The sequence below is a fragment of the Hippocampus comes genome, unplaced genomic scaffold (assembly GCF_001891065.2).
Source record: "Hippocampus comes isolate QL1 unplaced genomic scaffold, H_comes_QL1_v1.1 scaffold93, whole genome shotgun sequence".
NCBI classification, from domain to species: Eukaryota; Metazoa; Chordata; class Actinopteri; order Syngnathiformes; family Syngnathidae; genus Hippocampus; species Hippocampus comes.
The window spans coordinates 870,412-892,439 of NW_017805481.1; the positions used below are offsets into that span (position 1 = coordinate 870,412).

General features: G+C 46.1%; 1 protein-coding gene across 3 annotated transcripts in view; it reads left to right on the top strand.

Annotated features, from left to right (window-relative positions):
* pde4a (phosphodiesterase 4A, cAMP-specific) overlaps positions 1 to 22,028 on the top strand; it is a 52,891-nt gene that overhangs the window by 28,108 nt on the left and 2,755 nt on the right. Inside the window, exons 1-14 of one of the 3 annotated variants that reach the window (XM_019875798.1) lie at positions 6,103 to 6,851; positions 9,536 to 9,721; positions 10,074 to 10,110; positions 10,197 to 10,267; positions 11,245 to 11,294; positions 11,600 to 11,712; positions 17,409 to 17,502; positions 17,590 to 17,753; positions 17,894 to 17,992; positions 18,679 to 18,843; positions 18,951 to 19,050; positions 19,337 to 19,491; positions 19,581 to 19,703; positions 20,816 to 20,998. In XM_019875798.1, coding sequence (XP_019731357.1) covers positions 6,652 to 6,851; positions 9,536 to 9,721; positions 10,074 to 10,110; positions 10,197 to 10,267; positions 11,245 to 11,294; positions 11,600 to 11,712; positions 17,409 to 17,502; positions 17,590 to 17,753; positions 17,894 to 17,992; positions 18,679 to 18,843; positions 18,951 to 19,050; positions 19,337 to 19,491; positions 19,581 to 19,703; positions 20,816 to 20,998 — 1,740 coding nt within the window. In that variant the 5' untranslated portion in view covers positions 6,103 to 6,651. Of the gene's footprint in view, positions 1 to 6,102; positions 6,852 to 9,535; positions 9,722 to 10,073; positions 10,111 to 10,196; positions 10,268 to 11,244; positions 11,295 to 11,599; positions 11,713 to 12,193; positions 14,173 to 17,408; positions 17,503 to 17,589; positions 17,754 to 17,893; positions 17,993 to 18,678; positions 18,844 to 18,950; positions 19,051 to 19,336; positions 19,492 to 19,580; positions 19,704 to 20,815; positions 20,999 to 22,028 lie in introns of those variants that run through there. The other 2 variants (XM_019875797.1, XM_019875799.1) reach the window with 2 other exon arrangements.

A 22,028-nucleotide genomic window follows, 5' to 3' on the forward strand; every position in this document is an offset into this window, starting at 1 on the left:
GCCTAAGAAGCACACAAAGGGCAAGCTGAGGCAAGAGGAATATGGACATGTCGTTCGAGATGTGTCATTTACGGGCACGTTGCCCCGAAAGCGTGCCCCGGCTTGGGGAGAGTTTGTGCGGAATAAAAGAGCCTCATGTGTTCAATGGCTAGCTGGCAGGATGATTCAGCCGCTGTGATTAGACAGTACGGTCAAACCCTCGTTTCCCCTCCACCCACACCCCCCCAACCCCCTTTTCACCCATTTTGCAATCTCTTTACTCCCTCTTCGCTGCACTCCCCCACACTTGGAGCAATCAGCCAGGTGCTAAATGCTTGGGTGAGGCACGGCACATGGGTAGGAGGAGGAGGGATGTAAGGGGGATTGTCGGTTGGGCCTGAAAATAAGCATCTGTGCTTACTTGGCAGAAGACGAAGCGGGGGCAGGAAATAACTGTCATTCTCCTTCGAGGATGAAACTGTGCACCAAAGGGGCCGCGAGGGTTCCGTACGCGGGCAGGTTAATCATTAACTTGGTGATCTGAAGAGAATGTTGGTGTGGGGTCGAGGGGGGGTTGTGAGTGACATCAGTGAATGTTTTTGTTTTAAGTAGCTTAAGGGAAGCTTCATATGAGAAGTACCAATTTAATTAGCGGAGAAAAGGTTTTGGCAACAAATGCCAAAATACTACCCGTTTCACACCAGCTTGTAAAAAAAAAAAAAATAAAATAATCGGCATGCCAAGTCAGTAGTTTGTGATGTGATCCTATAATGGGTTTAGAATTTCCAGCCATTTCTATGTGTGCTGCCCTAGGGTCGATCCCAGATGACTTCTGGTCACCCAATTTCGAAACGTAAGTATTTTTCAACAATTATCAGTTGCTAATTTTTTTGGGGGAAAAAAAAAATCAATCGAAACACACCACAGGATAATCGCTCAGGATAATCCAGCCGAGAATCAGCCCATTGCTGACTTTGATCACCAGCGATCGAAAATGCACATATTTTGCGCGGTATGTTGTATTCTACGTAATCGGCTGTCCCTTCGTCACAATCGCAGAGTTCACGTTTCAGCCCAACTCAGTGTTGACAAAACATGAGAATTTCCGATCGGAAATACCGAACGAGTTTAACATTTGCGATTGTCCACTCCGATTGTTGTGCGATCAGATTGTTGAGGAAAAAAATCAATCCGCATCACAGGAAAACCGCTCAGGATAATCTTCTCGGGAAATTTTATAATCAGCTGATCGTAAGCAATTAATCAGGCTCCAAATCGCTCCCAATATGTGTACCCGCCTCATTTCCAGTGTTTTCAACCGCGCTTTCTCTCTATTTCCAATCTTTCCGGGAAATCGTCCATTTTCATTGAAATGCAGTCCTTCACGGAGAGGTCTGATTAATGGCCCGTGTATTCCGGGGGCGGCAGGAGTTGACACCATGCGAAACTTTTGGGAAATACGCTGATGTGGCAGCGCTTTGCTTCCTCATCATAAATCCTAATGAATAATCAATGGCGGGGAGGCTAGGAAAACTGGGCAGGGGTCAATTCGAGGTTGGGGGGGCGGGGTGTATGTCACTCCTCCACTTTCTTTTGTTGAGGGTTAATCAAACTAATCGCCGCATTGACTCGGCGCTTCGCAGCCCTTTGAAGGCTTCTGTATGAATGACACTTAATCCACTCCCCTCCTCTTTGTGATGTGCAAAAAGCGAGAGGGAGGGGGGGAGGGGATGTGCCGCAGCAGAACCGCCTGATTTTCCCCAGCTTATTTAGCACACGAGGACTCCCTGAAAGACGACCCTAATATAATAAGCGAATGTCGCTGATACCCGTTCGTGCAAAAGAGCATTCCGATTGACACACAAGAAATATGTCGCTACGTTTGGTTTTGTCCATGAAAAGGCAAATGTGAGGATTACATCCGACCTGGGCTCAGGCAAAGAGTTGGGGCACAACCTGGACTTGTCGCCACAGCCAGTCATAAGGCGTATAATCATACACACGTATGTGGAAGTTAGAATCTTTGATGAACCTTACATGCAGCTATCTGGAGTCAACGTGGAAAATTCATGCAGGCATGAGGATAGGACTGCTGGAGCAAAGTTTCAAACCTCAAACAAAGATTTTTTGAGCTTCACCTACAGCAGTGGCCCCCAAACTACGGCCCGCGGGCCGGATCCGGCCCGCCTCCGCATTTGGTCCGGCCCCCTGAAAATACCACAGAGTATTTTGATTTATTTTTCATCGATGTGGATTTGTCTTTGATCATAAAGTTGGGCTTTTGCAATAAAATGTTCCTTAGTTCTGAACCGTTTTCATTTTTAACTATTAATTAGTAACTATTTCATAAACACAGATACAATAAGGTGACATTTGGTGCATCTTTCTGTGCCGTTATCTGGCAACGCCAGAAAAAAAAAATCCGAAACCGGCCCCTCTCTCAGAGAACGGGATCATGGCGAAAAGGTTCGGTAAGAGAAAAATAGAATGCAGGGTATTTAACCCAAAGTGGACAAACGATGTTTTTGTTTTTGTTTCTTTCAGCGCAAAGAAACGTCTGTCAGTCTCATCTGTCAAGAGGCGGCTTCATTTTGTGTGGGTTTCTGGAAAACAATCCATTTTTACATTTCCGTACTCTTGCGGTCACCCTTTTTCTGTTCCAGACTGACCCCGGCCCCCCCTTCACAGAAGCGAAAGCTTATGCGGCCCTCACAGGAAAAAGTTTGGGGACCGCTGACCTACAGGATTGAAATGGTGGAACACTATTGCCCACGATTGTTCTACCGTATTCAGTATGCAATTTTTTTTTACAACAATACTTAACTAGATTTCTAATTTCAAATCTACTTCAGGCAGTGAAGCGGTCAAGGCAGTGTCTCAAAATGTTTACACGATCCTTTCTACTCACCTACTTTGTCTCTTTGTGGCAACCAGCTTCTTCCTTGACAATCACACCATGTTTTTGTAGTTCAGTGAAAAAGAATACAGTACATGACAGAGTATGCGGTGCCTCAAATCCCAATATAGGCCCACAGTTTTACTTTGCAGCACCTCTGTAGATGTGTAAGAATTATTTTGAGTTTTTCTTGCAGTACTCTATTCCAGTCGGGTACGACCACATCACGTGGTCTGCTGAGGGACCTTTGTTATTCGAAAGCCCACCTGCTTATTTTTTTTTTGTGGCTTGGTAAAGCAAATCACGCGGATCTATTTCTTGCTGCTTGCTAAAATCTGGACCACAACTGAACATCTTCATTTTTTTATAACATTGAGACATTGTGAGCATTTTTGATGCTACATTTTTTTAAAAATAAAAAAGATGTCAAATAAATTTAAAAAATTCTAAGTGAAGAATAATTCTGTTTCAAAAGTACTATACCCGTTTCAAAATAAAAGTCCCAATGTATTTATAGTGCCATTTACCGTATTTTCCACACTAAAAGGCGCACTGGATTATGAGGTGCACCTTCAATGAATGGCCTATTTTATAATTTTTTTTTTTTTTTTTTTAAATACATTGGACGCACCACTTTATAAGACGCAATCTACAATGCATCCACTAGATGGAGCTACGCTCAAGGAAATGCCAGCCAAACGTAAGCACGTAAGCATGTCTCCAGCAAGGAGCCATTTTGGAGTTGAAATATTACCATAATGACCATACACAAGGCGCATCGGTTTTTAAAACGCGCTGTGAGCTTTTAAGAAAATGGAAGGCTTTTAGGTGCGCCTTTTAGTGCGGAAAATATGGTACACAAAAATCAGTTTGGCACTCCTGCTCAAGTCTCACAACATTTGCTAAAGTCTTCCAAGTTCAGGTGAATTTTTATGCTGCATTTTCCTTGGTTGAGGTCCTGGAGTGTAGATGCTGCTCTAATCAAGTTCCACGTCAGCGATTGCATGCATCCCTCCGCCACGAATGTTTTTTTTTTTTGTGTGTGTTTTTTTTTTTTTTTTTTAAACTAACATTCATCACCTCAGGCGTTGTCCAGCAGTGAGAGTTAATATGCTCCTCCGCCACCCAGCGCCGACACTTTGCTATCTCCCATCAAGAAGGAGCAGCTCAACTGGCACAAATCAGCGTCCTGCCGAAAGCCTCTGATCATCATTTCGCCGCTTGAAATGCTCCTCGCGCGCCAAGCCAGCTGCCCACGGCCGTGGCTTATCGCCACCTTGCGTCAGGCGCGAGCGTACGTGTCTGTCTGCTGCAGCGTGACTGAAAACATGAAAACACACCCGATACAAAGAGTCCAACATGGGGGTGGTTTTTTTTTTTTCTTCTTCCTCCTCCCTCTCTTGATGGGCATGAGTCACTTTGCCAGCTTTCATCAGCTATTATGCAGTCCCGGCTCACTATTTGACACATGATGGAATAATTGTCAGCTCTCTGCAAATCACAATACCAACTATCATGAGCGTGATGATTCCTGACATTTTTTTTTCCCCACTTTGTTGTTGTTCTTTTTGAAATGTGTGAGTTTGAAGAAGTGAGCGCTCACTTAAGCACGTACAGATTATTTCTCCCCTTATGATCAAAGTCAACGAAGGCCCGATTGATGGCTGTAAAGTTGATCCTGAGCGATTATCCAGAGGCGCGGGGGTGTGTCATCAGTACATTTTACTTTCCTATCTGTTTAAAAAAATCGGTCCAACCATCGGAAATGTTAAGCATGCTCAATAATCATGATCGGAAATCCTCATGTGTGGTTTGGTCAAGACGGGAGTTCGGCCGGGCCATGAGGCTCATGTCGTGGTGTATACTAGTAGACATACAGATAATTATTCATATACAGTCAAACCTCAGTTTTCGAACGTCTTTGTTCTCGACCAAATCGGTTTTCGACCAAAAATCTCGAGTTTTTTATGCCTTGGATGATGACCGAATTTCGGTTCTCGAACAAATTGAGTGCACTTGAATGTGTCACTTGACTCCTCTTGCCTTCCTTACACGAGGAAGTGATGCTTCCTTGTGCAGTGTTCCATTGTGAACAGACGTGTTCAATAAAGATTTTTTTTTAAAAAAAAGAGCGTGGTTTCGGTTTTCGAACAAATCGGTTTTCGAACAGCCTTCTGGAACGGATTATGGTGGAAAACCGAGGTACGACTGTATGAGTCTTTTTCCTCCTGATGATCAGTCTCTCAAAGACGATTCTGAATGATTATGCACTGCTATTGTTTTTTTTTTTTTTTCCCTTTTCAATCTGGTTATAAAACCGTTGGCGCTGACATCCGTCAATGCTAACCCCGTTATATAATAATATTTACAATTGCAATTAGTATGTGTTTTGTCAACCCAGAGTCTGACGGAAACAGGCCTCCGATTCTCGGAAGCCCATCCTGATCGATTTTCGCTGTGGTTTGGGGGTATGATTTTCATATCCTGTAACCCGATAACATGGTCAGCTGTCCACTCTAGTAACCGCCGTCCTTGAAAGGTTTAAGAATGCCTTACGACGCTGCACGCCGAGCTTCCTCGAGAAATGCGTCGTTACCGTTTTCCCCAATGAAGCAATCCCAAAGTACCCGGCGGTGTTGCTAATAACAATCAATGCGGGCTCCTGTTATTGACGTAACAAATAACAGCTCAGCTCGTTCCGCCAGCAGCTCAACACCCTTCTGGTAAAACACGACAAAATAACGCTGCGTTTTTAACATCCGGCCGTGTAAAGTGTGAAAAACCACCCTCGAGCCCCGCGGGTTTGTCGAATATTCCTATCTCTGATGTCATCGCTGAATTAGTTGTGCTTGACCCGCCTGCACCTTGGTAGAAAAAGCTATTTCATGGTCTAATTGTTGCTTGGCCGAGATGATGATTAAGTCGACGTTGTGTCTGTTCCCATCTAAAGGCCAGCCAAAGCGTTGCTTCCGAGCAAGGATGTTGGTGTCAAAACACGAAATGTTTTGGCCGCAAACCCCGCCACCCCCACTCTGCGCCACCACGCGCGGCCTTTTAGTGGAACGTGTAAACACTGGCGCACGGGGGGGTCGTGAGTCAACCGTTGCCTTCCAAACTTTTTTTTTTTTTTTTTTTTGGTAGGAGGCGGGGGGTTTGGGGGGGGGTCTTTCTGGGTGGTGCTCTTTCTTGCAAATCCTCATTGCACACACGCAGACAGTGAGTGTTGTTGCGTTGCCTGTGGTCTGTTACTGATCAGCTTTCCTGTTGCTGCAGAGCGACTGTGAGCCGTGAGATAAGGACATTGAGAGCACATGCTCGCGGGGCCGCGGAGGGGGAAGGAGGTGAAGAGCGAGGGGCGGGGGGCAGACAAACCGAGTTAGAGAGATATTCATTTGAAGGGCGTGAAGTTGATTAATTAGGAGAAAAAAAATAGGCAAGGGAGGGGCTGCGTTCTGGTCGCGGTTGCCTTCGTTCCTTTTAACCGTCAGACCTGAAACGACCCCGACGCATGCACGGATTAAGGAGACCTGCATAAATCTCAAGAACAAAGTGAGGAGGGGAGGGGAAGGATTTGAAGCATCTGAGGCCTGAGGATCCGAGCGCAGGGATATGCATGTTGATGCACTTTGACTCGGATGGCATGCGGCCGAGCGGGACCAAAGGGAGGAACGGGGCCTTGTTATTTGATCCGCCGGTGTTGAAGTCAAAGGGCCAGGTAGTTCGGGAGGGTCGGTAGAGGACAGGACGGACATTTTCAAGCGGAGCCTGGGGCGGTGATGACTCAGAAGAAGCTGACGCGACAGTTGACGTTATGGGACGGTCCGGAGGGGCCTCCCGCTCCGGCCAGCTCGCTCACCTCGCCCGTCGTGTCACCGGGCGAGCATTCTCGGGGACCCATAGGCTCCACCTTGTTCCGCCTCCTGAAATTGAACCGCAGCATTCAAGAGCGCAGACGTTCGTCACAGTGTCACTGCAGGTACGACGCTGCATCTGGAGAATGGCTTGACTGTATGAATTAGTCGCTGTTTTGAAGACTGAATACAAACGCATGCATTTAACCCTTTCATGCACCTTGTAACCTGATGACATGGTCGGCTGTCCACTGTAGTCATCACTGTCCCTGAAAGGGTTAAAAAATTTTTTTTACTGTGCTCTTTGCAACTCTAAATTTCAGTGGCTTTTCGTCTACTCACCAAATGTTGGGGATATCGGACTTCGGATGAATTTTCAGCATGAACATACTTTACATTAAAACTTTATTTGACCTTCTCCAAACTTGTGAAATGCAAATATCCAAAAAATGAGTCTTGGTGTTCCATAATAAGGAGATGAATCGCAAAATTAATGAAAGCTTTTATTTATTTATTTTTTAAATTCACACTTCAGGGCCTTTCTGTGACTCTTCCAGTCTCTCTGAATGTGTTTTGGAAGGATTCCACTTTTTTCCGGACCATGGACGAAAACAAGAACTGACAAATGAGCATTGACACTGATTTCGATTCTCCCCTTCCTTCACTAACATGATTGTGATTTAATATGTGATTTTTTTTTTCCCTCTTCACATGCTGTGTTCACTCCCTCAACGGCGCAAACACTCGGCTGAAATGAAAGTGTTTTCCTTTTTCCACATTGCAGCCTTTTGCGATTTGGAAATCGCATTCTACTACTTTGTGACGTTGATTTGACTTTGACCTAATTGATCACGTCATCACACTTTGCAATTGTGATGGGACTGGATTCGATATTCATTGTTTAAAAAAAAAAAAAAAAAAAAAACGAAACACAAACTTTTCTTGAATGAACATAGCATACGTTTCACTTTTGTTTGTACATTTTTATTTTAGCAACAACTTGATAGGACTGACATTTTAACATCCGAGTATCGTAGCCCTTAACACAAGGCATTTCAGTTATGTGGCGCCTCTGTCACTATGCATAAGAACGCGGCACGCACATTACAGGCCACAATTGAATGTGGCGAACTGTCGCTCCGCACAGCCGCTGCTTCAAACAAAAACAAAATTTTGTGATCCCATCGTTTGTGGCACCCGATACTAACGTCAACTCCCCCGAACGCTTCACCAATACAGCACAGAAAGACAGAAAGAACTCATTCACCTTCGTTTACAAGGTGTCCCTGAATGCAACCCACGCAGCTGCCAAGGCAATGAATAGCGGCCTCATCGAACTGCAAGCCACTTTTGACGACACAGCCGAACAAGTGAAAAGTAACAATGTCGAAAGAAACAAAATGCACAAAAACTGGCACACAGATGCACGGCATTACCCCGCAGCGCAGTTCTGCATCTGCACAAAATAAATGAAATTTAATCTGAACGCAGAATATCCCGAACTTTCTGTGATGTCATTCGTCAACTTCTTTAGTTTTCATATGAAGGATAAACAGCAATGTTAATGATTTACCAAGCCATTTGGTGCAAACCTTTGACCTCAAGTCGTTCTGTCCTTAGTTTTTTTTTGTTGTTTTGTTTTTTTTTTTTTGCGGATAGACTTTTTCCGTTGCATAGGTTTGAAGATTTTTACACTGCAAAGTTTGCAAAGGTGTCACCCTTTGACCAATTTTCCTACATTGGGGTCCCGTGTTTGGGAGAGGCACAGTGTAGTTATCGAGACGGACTTTATGGATGGCTTTCATCGCCATTTTGTACCGAAGTTCAACTGATTTTTTTTTTTTACCGGTAATAAAAATTGGGCATATTTCAGTCATGCCCTTTATGGCTGTTGATGTGAGAAGTTTGTTAAATACCCCTCATTAACCTCATGAATTCTGTATTCAAGATAAAAAGTGTTACCATGCCAGTCACCACTGTAAGGAATCATATTTTGGTACACACACACACACACACACACACACACACACACACACATATATATTCTTATTATTAGGGCGGCCCAGTGCGTCGACCTCACAGTGCAGAGGTCGTGGGTTCGATCCCGGCTCCGGCCTTCCTGTGTGGAGTTTGCATGTTCTCCCCGGGCCTGTGTGGGTTTTCTCCGGGTATTCCGGTATTCTCCCACATTCCAAAAACACGCATGGCAGGCTGATTGAACACTCTAAATTGTCCCATAGGTGTGAGCGTGAGCGCGGATGGTTGTTCGTCTCCGTGTGCCCTGCGATTGGCTGGCAACCGGTTCAGGGTGTCCCCCGCCTACTGCCCGAAGACGGCCGGGATAGGCTCCAGCACCCCCCGCGACCATTGTGAGGATAAGCGGATCGGAAAATGGATGGATATATATAAACACCACGTAAAGGAAGAGCCTCTATAGGCCTAAAAATCTTCTTTTTCATGATCTTTGTACAGACACGATTTTTGAAGCAGCTCCTGTTGATTGTGAAGGTGCGCTCAGTGTCGAAGGAGCATAAAAGCGCCATCTTTGGAACAGTATGTCTTTGGCGCGAAGCTGGATTGATGCATCTAATTTTGCCGGCGAATATAATGTGTCAGTAAAGCGTCATTTCCAGCAGCCTCGTGGCGGCGTGCCATCCAACAGCTGCGAGCTGCGCGTGTCATATCTTTTTTTTCCCCCCACTCACACGCGCAGACGAAATGCGACGCTTTCATCGTGTCGCAACTTGGTGTCACGATCAAACGGGTTCACATCTTCACATTTTCCATCCTCCTCCTCCTCCCCCTCCAGCTTCGATTCGGAGAATGGCCCGTCGCCGGGACGCAGTCCCATGGATTCGCAGGCGAGTCCGGGCTTGGTGCTGCACCCTTCCTTCCCCCAGAGCCAGCGCAGGGAGTCCTTCCTGTACCGCTCTGACTCCGACTACGACACATCCCCCAAAACCATGTCACGCAACTCCTCCATCAACAGCGAGGGGTAGGCAACGCAGACATCAACCCGGATCCGTCACATTTGTTGCCGTGCTCCCAACTTTGTCCCACTTAACCTCCAAAGAGAAATCTGAATTGATGACGTTTCTAACAGTGGCCACAAATCCAGCAGGCGCTACGCGCTGATGAATCGTCCAATAACTGTAACTAATTCGATGCAGCTCGGCTAAAATGAATCTTTGACGTCTCGACCCGTCAGTGGCGATGATTGAGTGTTAACGGCACGAGGCTGTGAGCGGCAAAGACATCGGAGCAATTCGATTGGATGCTTAAGAAGTGCTCCGATCTTCATGGAAAGCCACAGACATTTTTTTTTTTTAAACACTGTTCATCCACAGGCACGCTGAAGACATGATTGTCACCCCTTTCGCTCAGGTGTGTTGCCGATATTTCAAAAGCATGCCACTTGTTGTCAATAAGTTGTCTCATTACTGTTGTCTCACCTCTCCCGCCTTCCTCAGGTGTTGGCCAGTCTACGATCTGTAAGAAGCAACTTCACCATCCTCGCCAATGTCACCACACCCACGAACAAGTCAGTATCATGTCGCCTCGCCCCCAATAATTACGCTCATCCTGGCCTCGTGTGTTTTCGTTTGCAGCCTCATTGGGCACCGCATATGCCTATCATCATTTTGGCGCTCTTAAATTCTATTTAAGCAGCACATAACAACTTTAGCTCAAGATAATCGGGCCTTTGTAAAAGCTTTGAGGTAAAAGCGGGCAAATGCTCAAATATTGGTACGTTTACACACTATTAGCCGGCTATCCCTCCGTATCACATTACCGACGCGGAGTCCGTGGCTTGGTCAAACTCATTAGTGGAATCACCGAGCCTAATTTTACAGAGACATCAATCAAGTCATTGCTGATTTTGATCGAAAGTGGCGAATCGGTCTCCAAATCGAATCGGTTATCAGCATGGTGTATCCAGCTTTATTCGATGCTTCTCCGCCTCAGCGGTTGGCACACTTTTCTATCCTTGGCGTCTCGTGTAACGACATGGTCAATAACTCTAAAAAGGATGCTCTTTTTTTGTGATGCAGTATAGACACAAGCCGATTGGTTTTTGGCAGTCCTTCAGCCTCCACATCAATATGATATATAAAGCAATGCAGCAGAATGATCAGCATTCTATAATTATGCAGCGGTGTCCTTAAAATGCCTGCCGCCTCGTTGCTTAACGATGAAGGCTATTTGCAGCAAACAGCACGGTACACACTTTTGACTTTTTGGGGGATTATTTCAAGCATAACACACATTTTTAGATGTATTTTGGGGCTGAGGGGGAGAGCACATGAAATCTTAAGTCACAATTCAGCAATTGAATGCATGGTTACCGCCGTTTTGTGCCTACACGAAGTAGGACTGAATTCCATACGTGGAAATATTTCGCAGCCAGCCCCAGTGTCCAAAGCGTTGGTTGTCCTCACGGTGAAAAGTGTGTCAAAGATCGACAGGGGGCAGCAGCGTGCGGTTCTGCTTCTGATGTCATTATATTTTTGTCCACAGGAGGTCGCCCGTCACAAGTCAACCCACCGTTCCTCAAGCAACCCTCTCTGGTAAGATTGTTTCATCCCAAGTCATGTAAAAATAATAATCAATTAAGGAATAATCATAATAATAATAATAATAATAATAATAATAATAATATAAAAATAAATGTGTACATTGGTAACATTATTTATATGAACAAAAATGCAAATACAAAAAAAAAATCAGTAAAAGTACACAGGATACTGTGTACTGGGATAGATATATATATATATATATATATATATATATGTGTGTGTGTGTGTGTGTGTGTGTGTGTGTGTGTGTGTGTATACGGTTGTGCTTGGTTAAATTGTGTATTTCCCTCTCCCAGAGGAGACATACCAGCAGATGGCTCGGGAGACACTTGAAGAGTTGGATTGGTGTCTGGACCAGCTGGAGACTATTCAGACCCACCGATCGGTCAGCGAGATGGCCTCCAACAAGGTGCCTGTCTGCCCCCCTGTACACAAACCAAACACTGCACAAACTTCCAGTACTGACCAACAACTCGTTCGACATACAGTTCGTTTGTTACGTGTTCTAAAATGAATTTAGCAATATTATCCAAGTATCATAATATTAAAGTCATGTAACTTGAATAATTTTAATTACTTTTGGATTGCTGGTCGAAGCTTGAACACCCGCAATTCAAATCCAAAAGACAAGAACTGTGAGGCAGATGAGCTAACCACTTGTGCATCATGTTGCAAGGATGGATGGCTGGATGGATCTATGGATAAATAAGCAGATAGATGGAGGGATAGATGGATTGAAAGGCATGTAAAACAATGGCTGTTGACAAACTGTCCCTGAAAGCAACACCGCAGATAGATAGATAGATAGATAGATAGATAAATATATACTGTATTTCCCAATTGTGATTGAGCCAAGGCACACATTTTGCATTTGAAAAATCTGATGGGTTACACACCTTCCGCCATGGAAGAGCATTTTATTGCTCTGCCTGTCACTACACATCAGTAGCTTGGAATCACAGCTCTTATGTGTGGCATCGCGCATAATCATGCTTTGCTGCGCCCTCATGACAATATGTGTACGCAGCGTCTTGAGCGTGCGTGCGCAGGCCAGCGAGAGCGGACTTAGTGACAGCCTGTGGGTGGTGAGGACATGCTTTATGCGCGGTGGGAGGGGTGTAGTGGTCCTGATGCTGATGTCTCCTCTGTAACCTTGGTTGCTATCGAACGGCAGCAGGCTCTGCCTCTGCCTTTTCGTCATTGGCTCGCCATTCTGACCGCAAGCCATGTGGTCCGGGTGGCATCCAATGACATCGCAGGCAACGCTCTTGTAGTAGTGTTGCATCTTAAAGCAACAGGCACCGTTTTTTTTTTCTGTGGAACATCATCTCTCCTCTTGCTCATCTTTTTTTTTACATGCTCAGCTCTGTAGATGAACAATGAGGATTTGGTTGGGTGTTGTTTTGTGTCAAAACGTCTCAAGGGGGTGAAACGGAGGCTTTGCGTTGCAAGCGACCTACAGAGATCCAACATGGAGACACTTGATTACTGTCTTCCCACTCAGTCTCTCACTCTCTCACACACACACACACGGGCATATTCTTGACAGACGTACACGCCGTCTCGCCGCGCAGGCGCACTGAGGCCTCCAGCAGAAGGCAGCAGGCGCAGGCACGCACGTGCATGCGCGTGCAGCCACACCACCTGATTAGCTTGCGAGAGCCAGTCTACGGCATCCCGGGGAAATAAGAGGTGCCAGAGGAGACGGCATCGGAAGGAGGAGGAGAAGTGGCTGCTGAAGGCGGGCGGGTTTCGCTCTCCGGCATCCTGTGAGCTCGGAGTGACACGGAGCGGGTCGTTGAGCTCGACTCGGGGGACAGACGGGGTTGATCCACTCATACGAGGACTGGTCTGGCCCTCTCGGAGCCGTACCGTGGGGGAGGGGCGGTCGACGCAGGGAGACGGAGTCTGTTTTTCCAAACCACGGCTAGAAAGAACCGTCCCAGGATTTCTTTTCCCCCCCATCTGTGTTTCTTCTCTCATCTTGCCATCTTCCCCATGTTCTCGCTGCTCCCCTTGCCTCCATTGTTGAATACCCGGGTCGTCCTGCGGCGCCTGCCCGTCTCGTCTACTTCCGTCGTCTGACCGTCTTCTTTTTATGTCAGTCGAGCTTCCCTCATCCTGCCCGTCTCTCTATCCTCGGCTACATCTTGGTCTCCAGGCTCGTCTCGGTGCCCTTCAGACGGACCCTCTCTGTTTACCTCCATCTTCCCTCTCTCCGCTCCCATCTCCCTTGATCCTGCGGTGGCTCTACATTCGGGTCAGCCCGATCACCAAATGGGATGAGATGTAGTCTCCGCAGATTCCAGATCCAGGAGGGGCTCCTGGGCCCCCGCGTCTTTAGCTCGCAAGTGAAGCTGGAGCCGTCTCTTGGTGGGCCACTTTGGGGTGCTGCATGTAGGCCAGGATAGTCGGCACCCTTCCCTTGCCCCCACCCCCCTCCTTCCCCCCCGTTCCTTTACCCCCTCTCGGGGCAGCCTTCACTCTGGAGTGCCCTGGCCTCTCCCCGCGCACTCTGACGACACCCTCATGCCAATGGGGCACCTGCAGTGCTCCCACCCCGCTCCACTTCCGCACCTCCTGCCTGTGCCACCGGCCCAAGCCCCCCGTCACCCTCAGCATGGGTGTGGTGGAGGCCATTGACCCCACGCCGTCCCCCTGTCCCTCACCCGTGCCGGGGGGCTACCGGCTGTCCCGCTCCTCCAGCTACAGCCTGCTGCAGGGGAGGGCAGGGGCAGAGCTGGACCTCGGTGAGGCGGCCGGAGGGATCCTGGAGGGGGGTGGGACGACGGCGCAACGCAGGACCCCCTTGGTTGACCTGTTCTGCGAGACCTGCTCTAGGCCGTGGCTCATCGGCTGGTGGGACCAGGTAGGCCGAACAGAGGACAAACGAGGCTCGGCAGTGGCCATCTTAGATTGCTGGAGTCATCGAGTGTCCCAGCTCTGCATGCATTAGAAACTCTGGGTTGTTTGCATCCATCATTTGGAGGAGCTTGAGAGCATCTCCCAGGGAGGGAAGACAAAGTTTGTTTTGCATTTTTGAGTTTGCTTACCCAAACGTCACTTCTATACATGCTCTGCAATTTCAGAAATGACAGGGGTGAGATCTACACCTCAAAAACTAAAATCGAACATGAAATATCTCAAATCAAGGCAGAAATGGCTTTTTTTTTAACCATGATATCTCTGCTTCTAGTTTCTGTGGAAGAACGTTTGTAGTTTTTCACAACGTATACAATGATCGACCTGCAACGGATGTCAAATAGTAAAATTGTAGTTGTAATAAGGTTCATACAGGATATGACGTATGTGTACTAAACTTGGACAAAGATATTTCTTTTGCAAGCCTAAGTATGTCACTTGCTTGATACATTAACTACTTTAAAGTATTGTGGTATTCAATTGTGGGCGGCCCGCCAAGTGGTTAGCACGTCGACCTCACAGTGCAGAGTTAGTGGGTTTGATCCTGGCTCCGGCCTTCCTTGTGTGGAGTTTGCATGTTCTCCCCGTGCTTGCGTGGGTTTTCTCTGGGTACTCCGGTTTCCTCCCACATTTCAAAAACAGGCACGGCAGGCTGATTGAACGCTCAAAATTGTCCCGAGGTGTGAGCGTGAGTGCGAATGGTTGTTCGTCTCTGTGTGCCCTGCGATGTGTCCCCCGCCTACTACCCGAAGACGGCTGGGATAGGCTCCAGCACCCCCCCCCCCACGACCCTTGTGAGGATAAAGCGGATCGGAAAATGGATGGATGAATGGTATTCTATTGTGTTAGCGATATTTGATTACTTGCTATGAGTAAGTTTATCTTCAAAGAAGAAAAGAATACATTTGTTTCAAAAAGTCGGTGGCGGGTATTGAGATCAGCGATGTTGACTTATCAACTGACCAACCAATAGTCAGTTATTCTTCTTTTATCGGCAGCTAATTTTGCTTTTCCAAGTAAAATATTGCTGATTTCATTTCTCTTTCTTGTTTTTTTTAAGGCTAGTTATATTCTTGCAGTGGACTCTTTACTCTTCGGGCTCACATGGGTGCCTATTTGCATTTTTGCTCCAAATCTAAGCCTGAACACATTTGTTAAGAAAATGTACTCCGGGAAGTCAAACTCGACTGTTGATTGATTTGCATGCTACTGTTTCCAGTCACATGCGCACACCAGAGAACCATTTTATCCAGTAGAGGAAAGACACAATGGCCCTTGCCTGTACGTATGTTGCATTTGTGCACGTGTGCATCATGTCTGTCCAGCGCTCGCTTTCATTAGTCCGTGTCAGAGGAAGCGTTGTTTGTCCTGGTGCCGTACTAGTGTCGGTTGGCAGCTATGACTCAGCGTTACAGCATTCAGCGTGAGGGGAAAAATGCGCGAGGAAGAGCGTCAGGGGAGGCGGTTTGGGGGCTTAAAGTACAACTACGCTCGGCCTCCCTGATCCCGCCCGACAGCCTGTCAGAGCACCTATTTGGGCAGGCGCGGATCACGGTGACTGATGGTAAATAAAATGGCAAGGAGCAACGGGGGAGTGGGAGGGGGGTTGCTTTTCAGGCCGTCACGGCGTTTTACGCCGCGTATGAGAGCCAGGAAGGAAGGAAGGTGGGGGTGGGGGCGGGGCAGTCGTCAGTTGACCTTGGGAAAGGTCAGAGACACCTGCCTACTCCTTTTTGAATTGTCACCCAAGCAAGCCAGCGCTCTCGCATCAAGTGACTGGCTGCGAGGAAGGAGTTGCCACGGCAACCGCTCGCACGGGTTGCCTAAGAGATTGTTTTGTGTGAGGGATCGGTCAGTAGGACATCGCATTGTGCCTTCGGCATTCAGACATGCTTTTGCTTTTACCTTCTACTAATCATAATTAAAAAAAAAAGCTTGCTTGATACAAGGTGTGAAAACATCTTTGAGGGAAAATGCAACAATGATAAAAGCAACCAGATTGATATTGCACAACAGTAGATGGCCATCACTATCATGCAATGGATTATTATTGTGTGGGGGGGAAAAAAAGGTGTCATGAATTCTAATTGATTTTCTCACCGTTTGTGAATAAGGACGCAGTGATGATCATCATGATGATTGAATTCAACGCGTGTGACTCAAAAGAAGGGTGGTTTCGCTCTTTGTGAGCTTTAAATATATACAGTATATTCTGGATGTACACTAAGAGAACTCTTCACCTGCACAATCTCATGAAATCCGGGTCAAGGCCTGTATCAAAATTTACACCTTCACAAAGATTGACAATGTTGTTGAACTCCTTACAAGGATAAATAATAACCCGAGTAAATACTTTGTCTTTTGTGGTCTTTATTTTATGAGCAAAAGGGTTTGGGGGAAAAAAAAAGATACAAATGAGTTATGAATGAGACCCAGTTCAAGTTCACTGTAGGTGTGACTTCGGGCTGAGTGATTATTGGAACCCCCCCCCCCCGCAATAATCATGATTATTTTGATAGACATTGAGACCACGATCAATCAACACAATGATTCATTTTCAAAGGTATTTCCAAACTTAGTATTTATTCAACTACCAAAAACTCAACTTTAAATACAGTGAAACTTCTCTACAACGAAATCATGTTTGCAGCAAGAAATATTTCACAACAGGGGGCTTTTCACTGTAGCAAATTTTATCTCAGATGTAAACACACACACACACACACACACACACACACACACACACACACACACACAAGGGGAAAAGTGGGAATTGCTTTCATGCATGAAATTTTTTTTCACACTAGAAGGCATTTTCGCCCATGTAGGTTTCGTTGTAGAGGAGTTTCACTGTATAACTCGAAAGAATAGCCACGAAAAATAAAAGTGAGCCAAAAAAAACCCCCAATCCTTTTCAAAGCTATTTGTTGACATCATAACCAGACACCTGGCGATGTAACCCCGTGAACCCCCGAGAAATGGAACGTCGCAAATCTTCAAACATCAAGAAAAGGATCGCATGGAACGACAATTCGTTTAAAAATATACTCGATGCCGTTCACATTTATAACAGCAATGCTTAAAACGATTTGACCTCTGTATGTCATCGAAGGGTTTTCTAGCGCCGTCAAGTCTCGAGCCTCTCACCAAATCCGATGAACAATATGTTTGCGCTCTCTTCAGTTCAAGAGGATGCTGAACAGGGAGTTGTCCCATTTGTCAGAGATGAGTCGCTCAGGGAACCAGGTGTCTGAATACATCTCCACTACCTTTCTAGGTAAGTCGAACCTCTGCACGCGGCTTTCCGTAATAAGGCTCCAATCCCTGCCGGCAACTAACCGGACTGAAATCCTCTCTCCGGCAGATAAGCAAAACGAGGTGGAGATCCCGTCCCCGACCTTGAGGGAGCGAGACAAGCCCATGTGTCACATCAGCGGCGTGAAGAAACTCACGCACAGTTCCAGCCTTTCAAACTCCACCTTGCCTCGCTTCGGCGTCAAGACTGAACACGAGGATGCGTTAGCCAGAGTGAGTGGAGAGTAAACAAACAATCACTCGACGCTAATTTCTCGAGCTTTCTCCCCCCCAAAAAATTTTCACTTTTTCATTTCCTGTCCGGTTGTATTAATTGTGTTTTGATCTCGCTTGCAATGATGCTTTGTCTTCAGGAGCTGAATGACTTGAACAAGTGGGGCCTTAATATCTTTCGTGTGGCAGAGTTCTCGAACAACAGACCCCTGAGCTGCATTATGTTTGCCATCTTCCAGGTGCGGAAGTCGATGCACCAATGAAAGACTGCTTAGTTGCTTGTAATATCAGGGCAGCCTTCCCTTTGTGAGTTATGGTGGGCTGTAAGTTGTTTTTTTAAATTGATGGTTGCTGTAATTGTGACGTCATAGCGGTAGTGTTGAATCAAGTAAGTCCCTACCGATGGCCCGCTTCCAAATTCACAGCCCGCCACTGGTTAAAACACACTCCTTATGAGTTGACTAGGATTGGTTTAGATGCAGCACGAGCTGCTACTCTGACATATTCTTCTTCGAAGCACAGGAAGGCACAGTCAGTTACTCTACTTCTTATTTTTTATTTGATTGTTTTGTATTGATGCCCCAGAAGTGTTTTTTTTTTTTTTCAATCCAGATATTTACGATCATGTGACTTCACCGCTATCGCGTGAGGGAGTGATAAATAATGCTACGCTATATCGCCGGCAGAGAGATGGAAAGTCTGCTCTAAAACCGTGTAGTCTGTATGTTTGAGTAATTGAATAAGTGGCAGTAGCCTACACTGCAGTCCAAACACGGTTAGAAGCAACTGCTAACTTCCTTAGCATTAGCTAAAGGGTGAAACTGTGTGACAGATAACAACAAAAACACACGAGACAAACTATTAGCTTGCCACAATAAGCAACGCGGGTTGACAATGACTGACACTGGCTGCTTCCCGGCTACAGGAGCGAGATCTCCTGAAGACCTTTCGGATCCCAGTGGATACGTTTGTCACCTATGTGATGACGCTGGAGGACCATTACCATGCCAACGTGGCCTACCACAACAGCCTCCACGCCGCAGATGTCACTCAGTCCACGCACGTACTGCTGTCTACGCCGGCTCTAGATGTAAATATCGCTAAATGCTTAATGGCTAAACATATCACAGTCGGTAAAGTCCACAATTGGCCCATTCGGAGAGGACACTCGTGTGTTATTTCTTTGTTCCTTGGCAGGCTGTGTTCACTGATCTAGAGATTTTGGCTGCGTTATTTGCGGCCGCCATCCACGATGTGGACCATCCAGGAGTGTCCAACCAGTTCCTCATAAATACCAGTGAGTAGAGACGCATGTGCATGACACGACAGACAAACACATCATCACTTCAGGATGATAATAGTTTGGGATTTTTCAACATGGTCAGTTTTTATTTCGTTTTGACTTTTGGTTTTTTAAATTGAGTTCATCTTAATTTGAGTTTGGTTTTTTATTAGTTTTTATTTTTTGCGAAAGTGCTTTGTTTTAATTTATGGTTTATCAATTTTAGTATTAGTTTTAGTTTGATTTTAAATATATGAAGTATTTGGCGAGTACAAGATATCATCTGCGTTACACCCTGCAGACTCCGAACTCGCTCTGATGTACAATGACGAGTCAGTTCTGGAAAACCATCACCTGGCTGTGGGCTTCAAGCTGCTTCATGAGGACAACTGTGACATCTTCCAGAACCTCAGCAAGAGGCAGAGACAAAGCCTGAGAAAACTTGTCATTGATATGGTGACTTTTTTTTGTTCCCCACCCACGCTCATGACCCGTAAAACATCATCCCCTCGCTAAAAATAATCAGTGAAAATGTGTGTGTGCAGGTTTTGGCCACAGATATGTCCAAACACATGAGCCTGCTGGCAGACCTCAAAACGATGGTGGAAACCAAGAAAGTGACAAGCTCGGGAGTTCTGCTACTGGACCACTACACCGATCGGATACAGGTGGGAACGGAAGGCGGACTAGGGGGCGGAGCTCTCCGAACATCCCATTGGCCACTCCCACATCTAGATGAGCGTGATTCTGTGGTGTGGATCATTAGTTCCGATCATTACTACCGTTTCCACACCAGTTGCATTACATTGAGGCACTCGGATGCTCTGTCACCGTATATTTAGACTGACCATCGATCTAAATAAGTCATCATGTGAAAGAGTCATTCATAACAGTGAAATGATTTCATTCTTGTCCTGACCATAAATCAAGACCATTACTTTGGCACCTTATTACATAATCAACGTGGCAGAAAAATCTGACCATCCACCGTCAGGGTTTTCAAGAAACAAAATGCACATCGACGCCAACCTTGCCCAACATAATAAAAGCAGGAACAAACCGAAGTAAAAATCAACCTCTGGAATGGTGACTAATGAATAGATTGTTGTCGTCGTGCTTCTCAGATAATGATTTGAATGAATGAGCCGTTGCTCGCTAGTATACAAAATGGCGTCTGCGAATCAATGACAATTGGCCACACCGATTGGCGGTTAGCTAGCGAAAGAAAGTTCAACAAAGCAAGAAACTGAAAACAAAAAGGCATTATCGAGTAAAATAATCTTAGCAAAATGTTTCTTTTCACTCTGATTTGCTCCTGCTTGTATTTTGAGTGAGTTTATTTCAAGAAAACCTGACTGGGGATGATGTAATAAACAAGAACATCATGGCTATTCGTTACTAGCGAAGACAAAATGCCTCAAACTTCAAAAAAGAGCCCTTCTCAAATATTTTGTGCCTTCAGATTCCAGACAGCTGTGAGATCCTGATCCTCTTCCCCACAGCACATTTTCAATTTGATCTCAGTTTGCTCAGTTTGATCTACTTTGTCAACATATCGCGGGGCAACACTTTAATGAAAGACTCAGCCGCTCGTTATTATGTGCGCCGAGCTCGAGGGACCTTGACATCTCAACCCGGAGGCGGCAGGCAGCCATGCGCGCACGCTTTTCACCCCCCCCCCCCACACTTGACACATTGCGTCATGTGGTTAGTGGGGGGGCGGGGGGGAATCACGAGGTAACATCTCAAAGCAAAGAACTCGTCGATTGTGTCCGCGCAGGTGTTGAGGAACATGGTGCACTGCGCCGACTTGAGCAACCCAACCAAGCCTCTGGCCGTGTATCGACAATGGACAGAGAGAATCATGGAGGAGTTCTTCAGGCAAGGCGACAAGGAGAGGGAGCGAGGGATGGAGATCAGCCCCATGTGCGACAAGCACACCGCCTCGGTGGAAAAGAGTCAGGTCAGCCATCTCGTCGTTAATACAGTTGGTGTGTGGCGATGGACTCCGGCACCACTGGGCAGATGGTAGCTGCCGTCCATGCTGAGGCGGCTTGCTAAAAGCAGTATTATTATTATTATTACTGTACACTGTGTACAGAGAGTGATCTGTCATCTGGGAAGGCAATAGTCATCCTCCTACGTTGTTAATGTTAATTTGTTACGGAGTCCAAATGACAGAGACGCTTTAATTCATGAACAGTGGCAGCTAAAAAAAAGTCTCCTTCCTGTTTGGATTCTAGGGTAAGGTATACCAGAGTGACCCGTGGGTCAAAAATAAAGTCTTGATGGAGATCAGAACATACTTCCATATAGAGCTGGGAGATGAGTGCATTTTTTTTTTCCACAAAAGTCAGAATTCTTAGTCCCAAGAAAGAGAAAATAAATATCTTCTAAATTTGACATATCACAGAGAAAAGTGTTGGGGTACATAGATGCCACATTTGAATAATTTAAAAAATGTGTCTAAAATGAGTCAAAATCACACACAAAAAAAAAAAAAATCAAGCAATTCTTCCCCTACTCAAATGCTGTGAGTTTGTCCACAGAATGTGCTCAAAGCACATCCCGCTCATTTGTCGACTTTCAATCAAATACCACTGCTGCAACCTGTAGAAATGACCGCTGCATTGTTTAGCGTCTTTCTTTCTATCTATACATAACTACATGTTTGAACCACAAATATAGATCTGCATCAAACCTCCCGCCAGGTCATCAAGCGGCATTTCCGCGCTAGAACAACAAGGCACTCTACATGCTGTTGGACTCAACAGCACTCTTCTGCTTTTCTCTGCGTTTACGCACTCGCAGCTGACATCGAGGCACTCTAAAGCGGACATGCCGGCGGACTGTCCTAAGTGTAGATGCATCGTCGGGGTGTTAGCATCGCTAGCTGGCTAACTGTATGTCGCAAGTACGCCAGATAACCACTGCTCGAAACGGGGGCTCAAATACCGTATTGGCACGAATATAAGATGGCCCTGATTATAAGA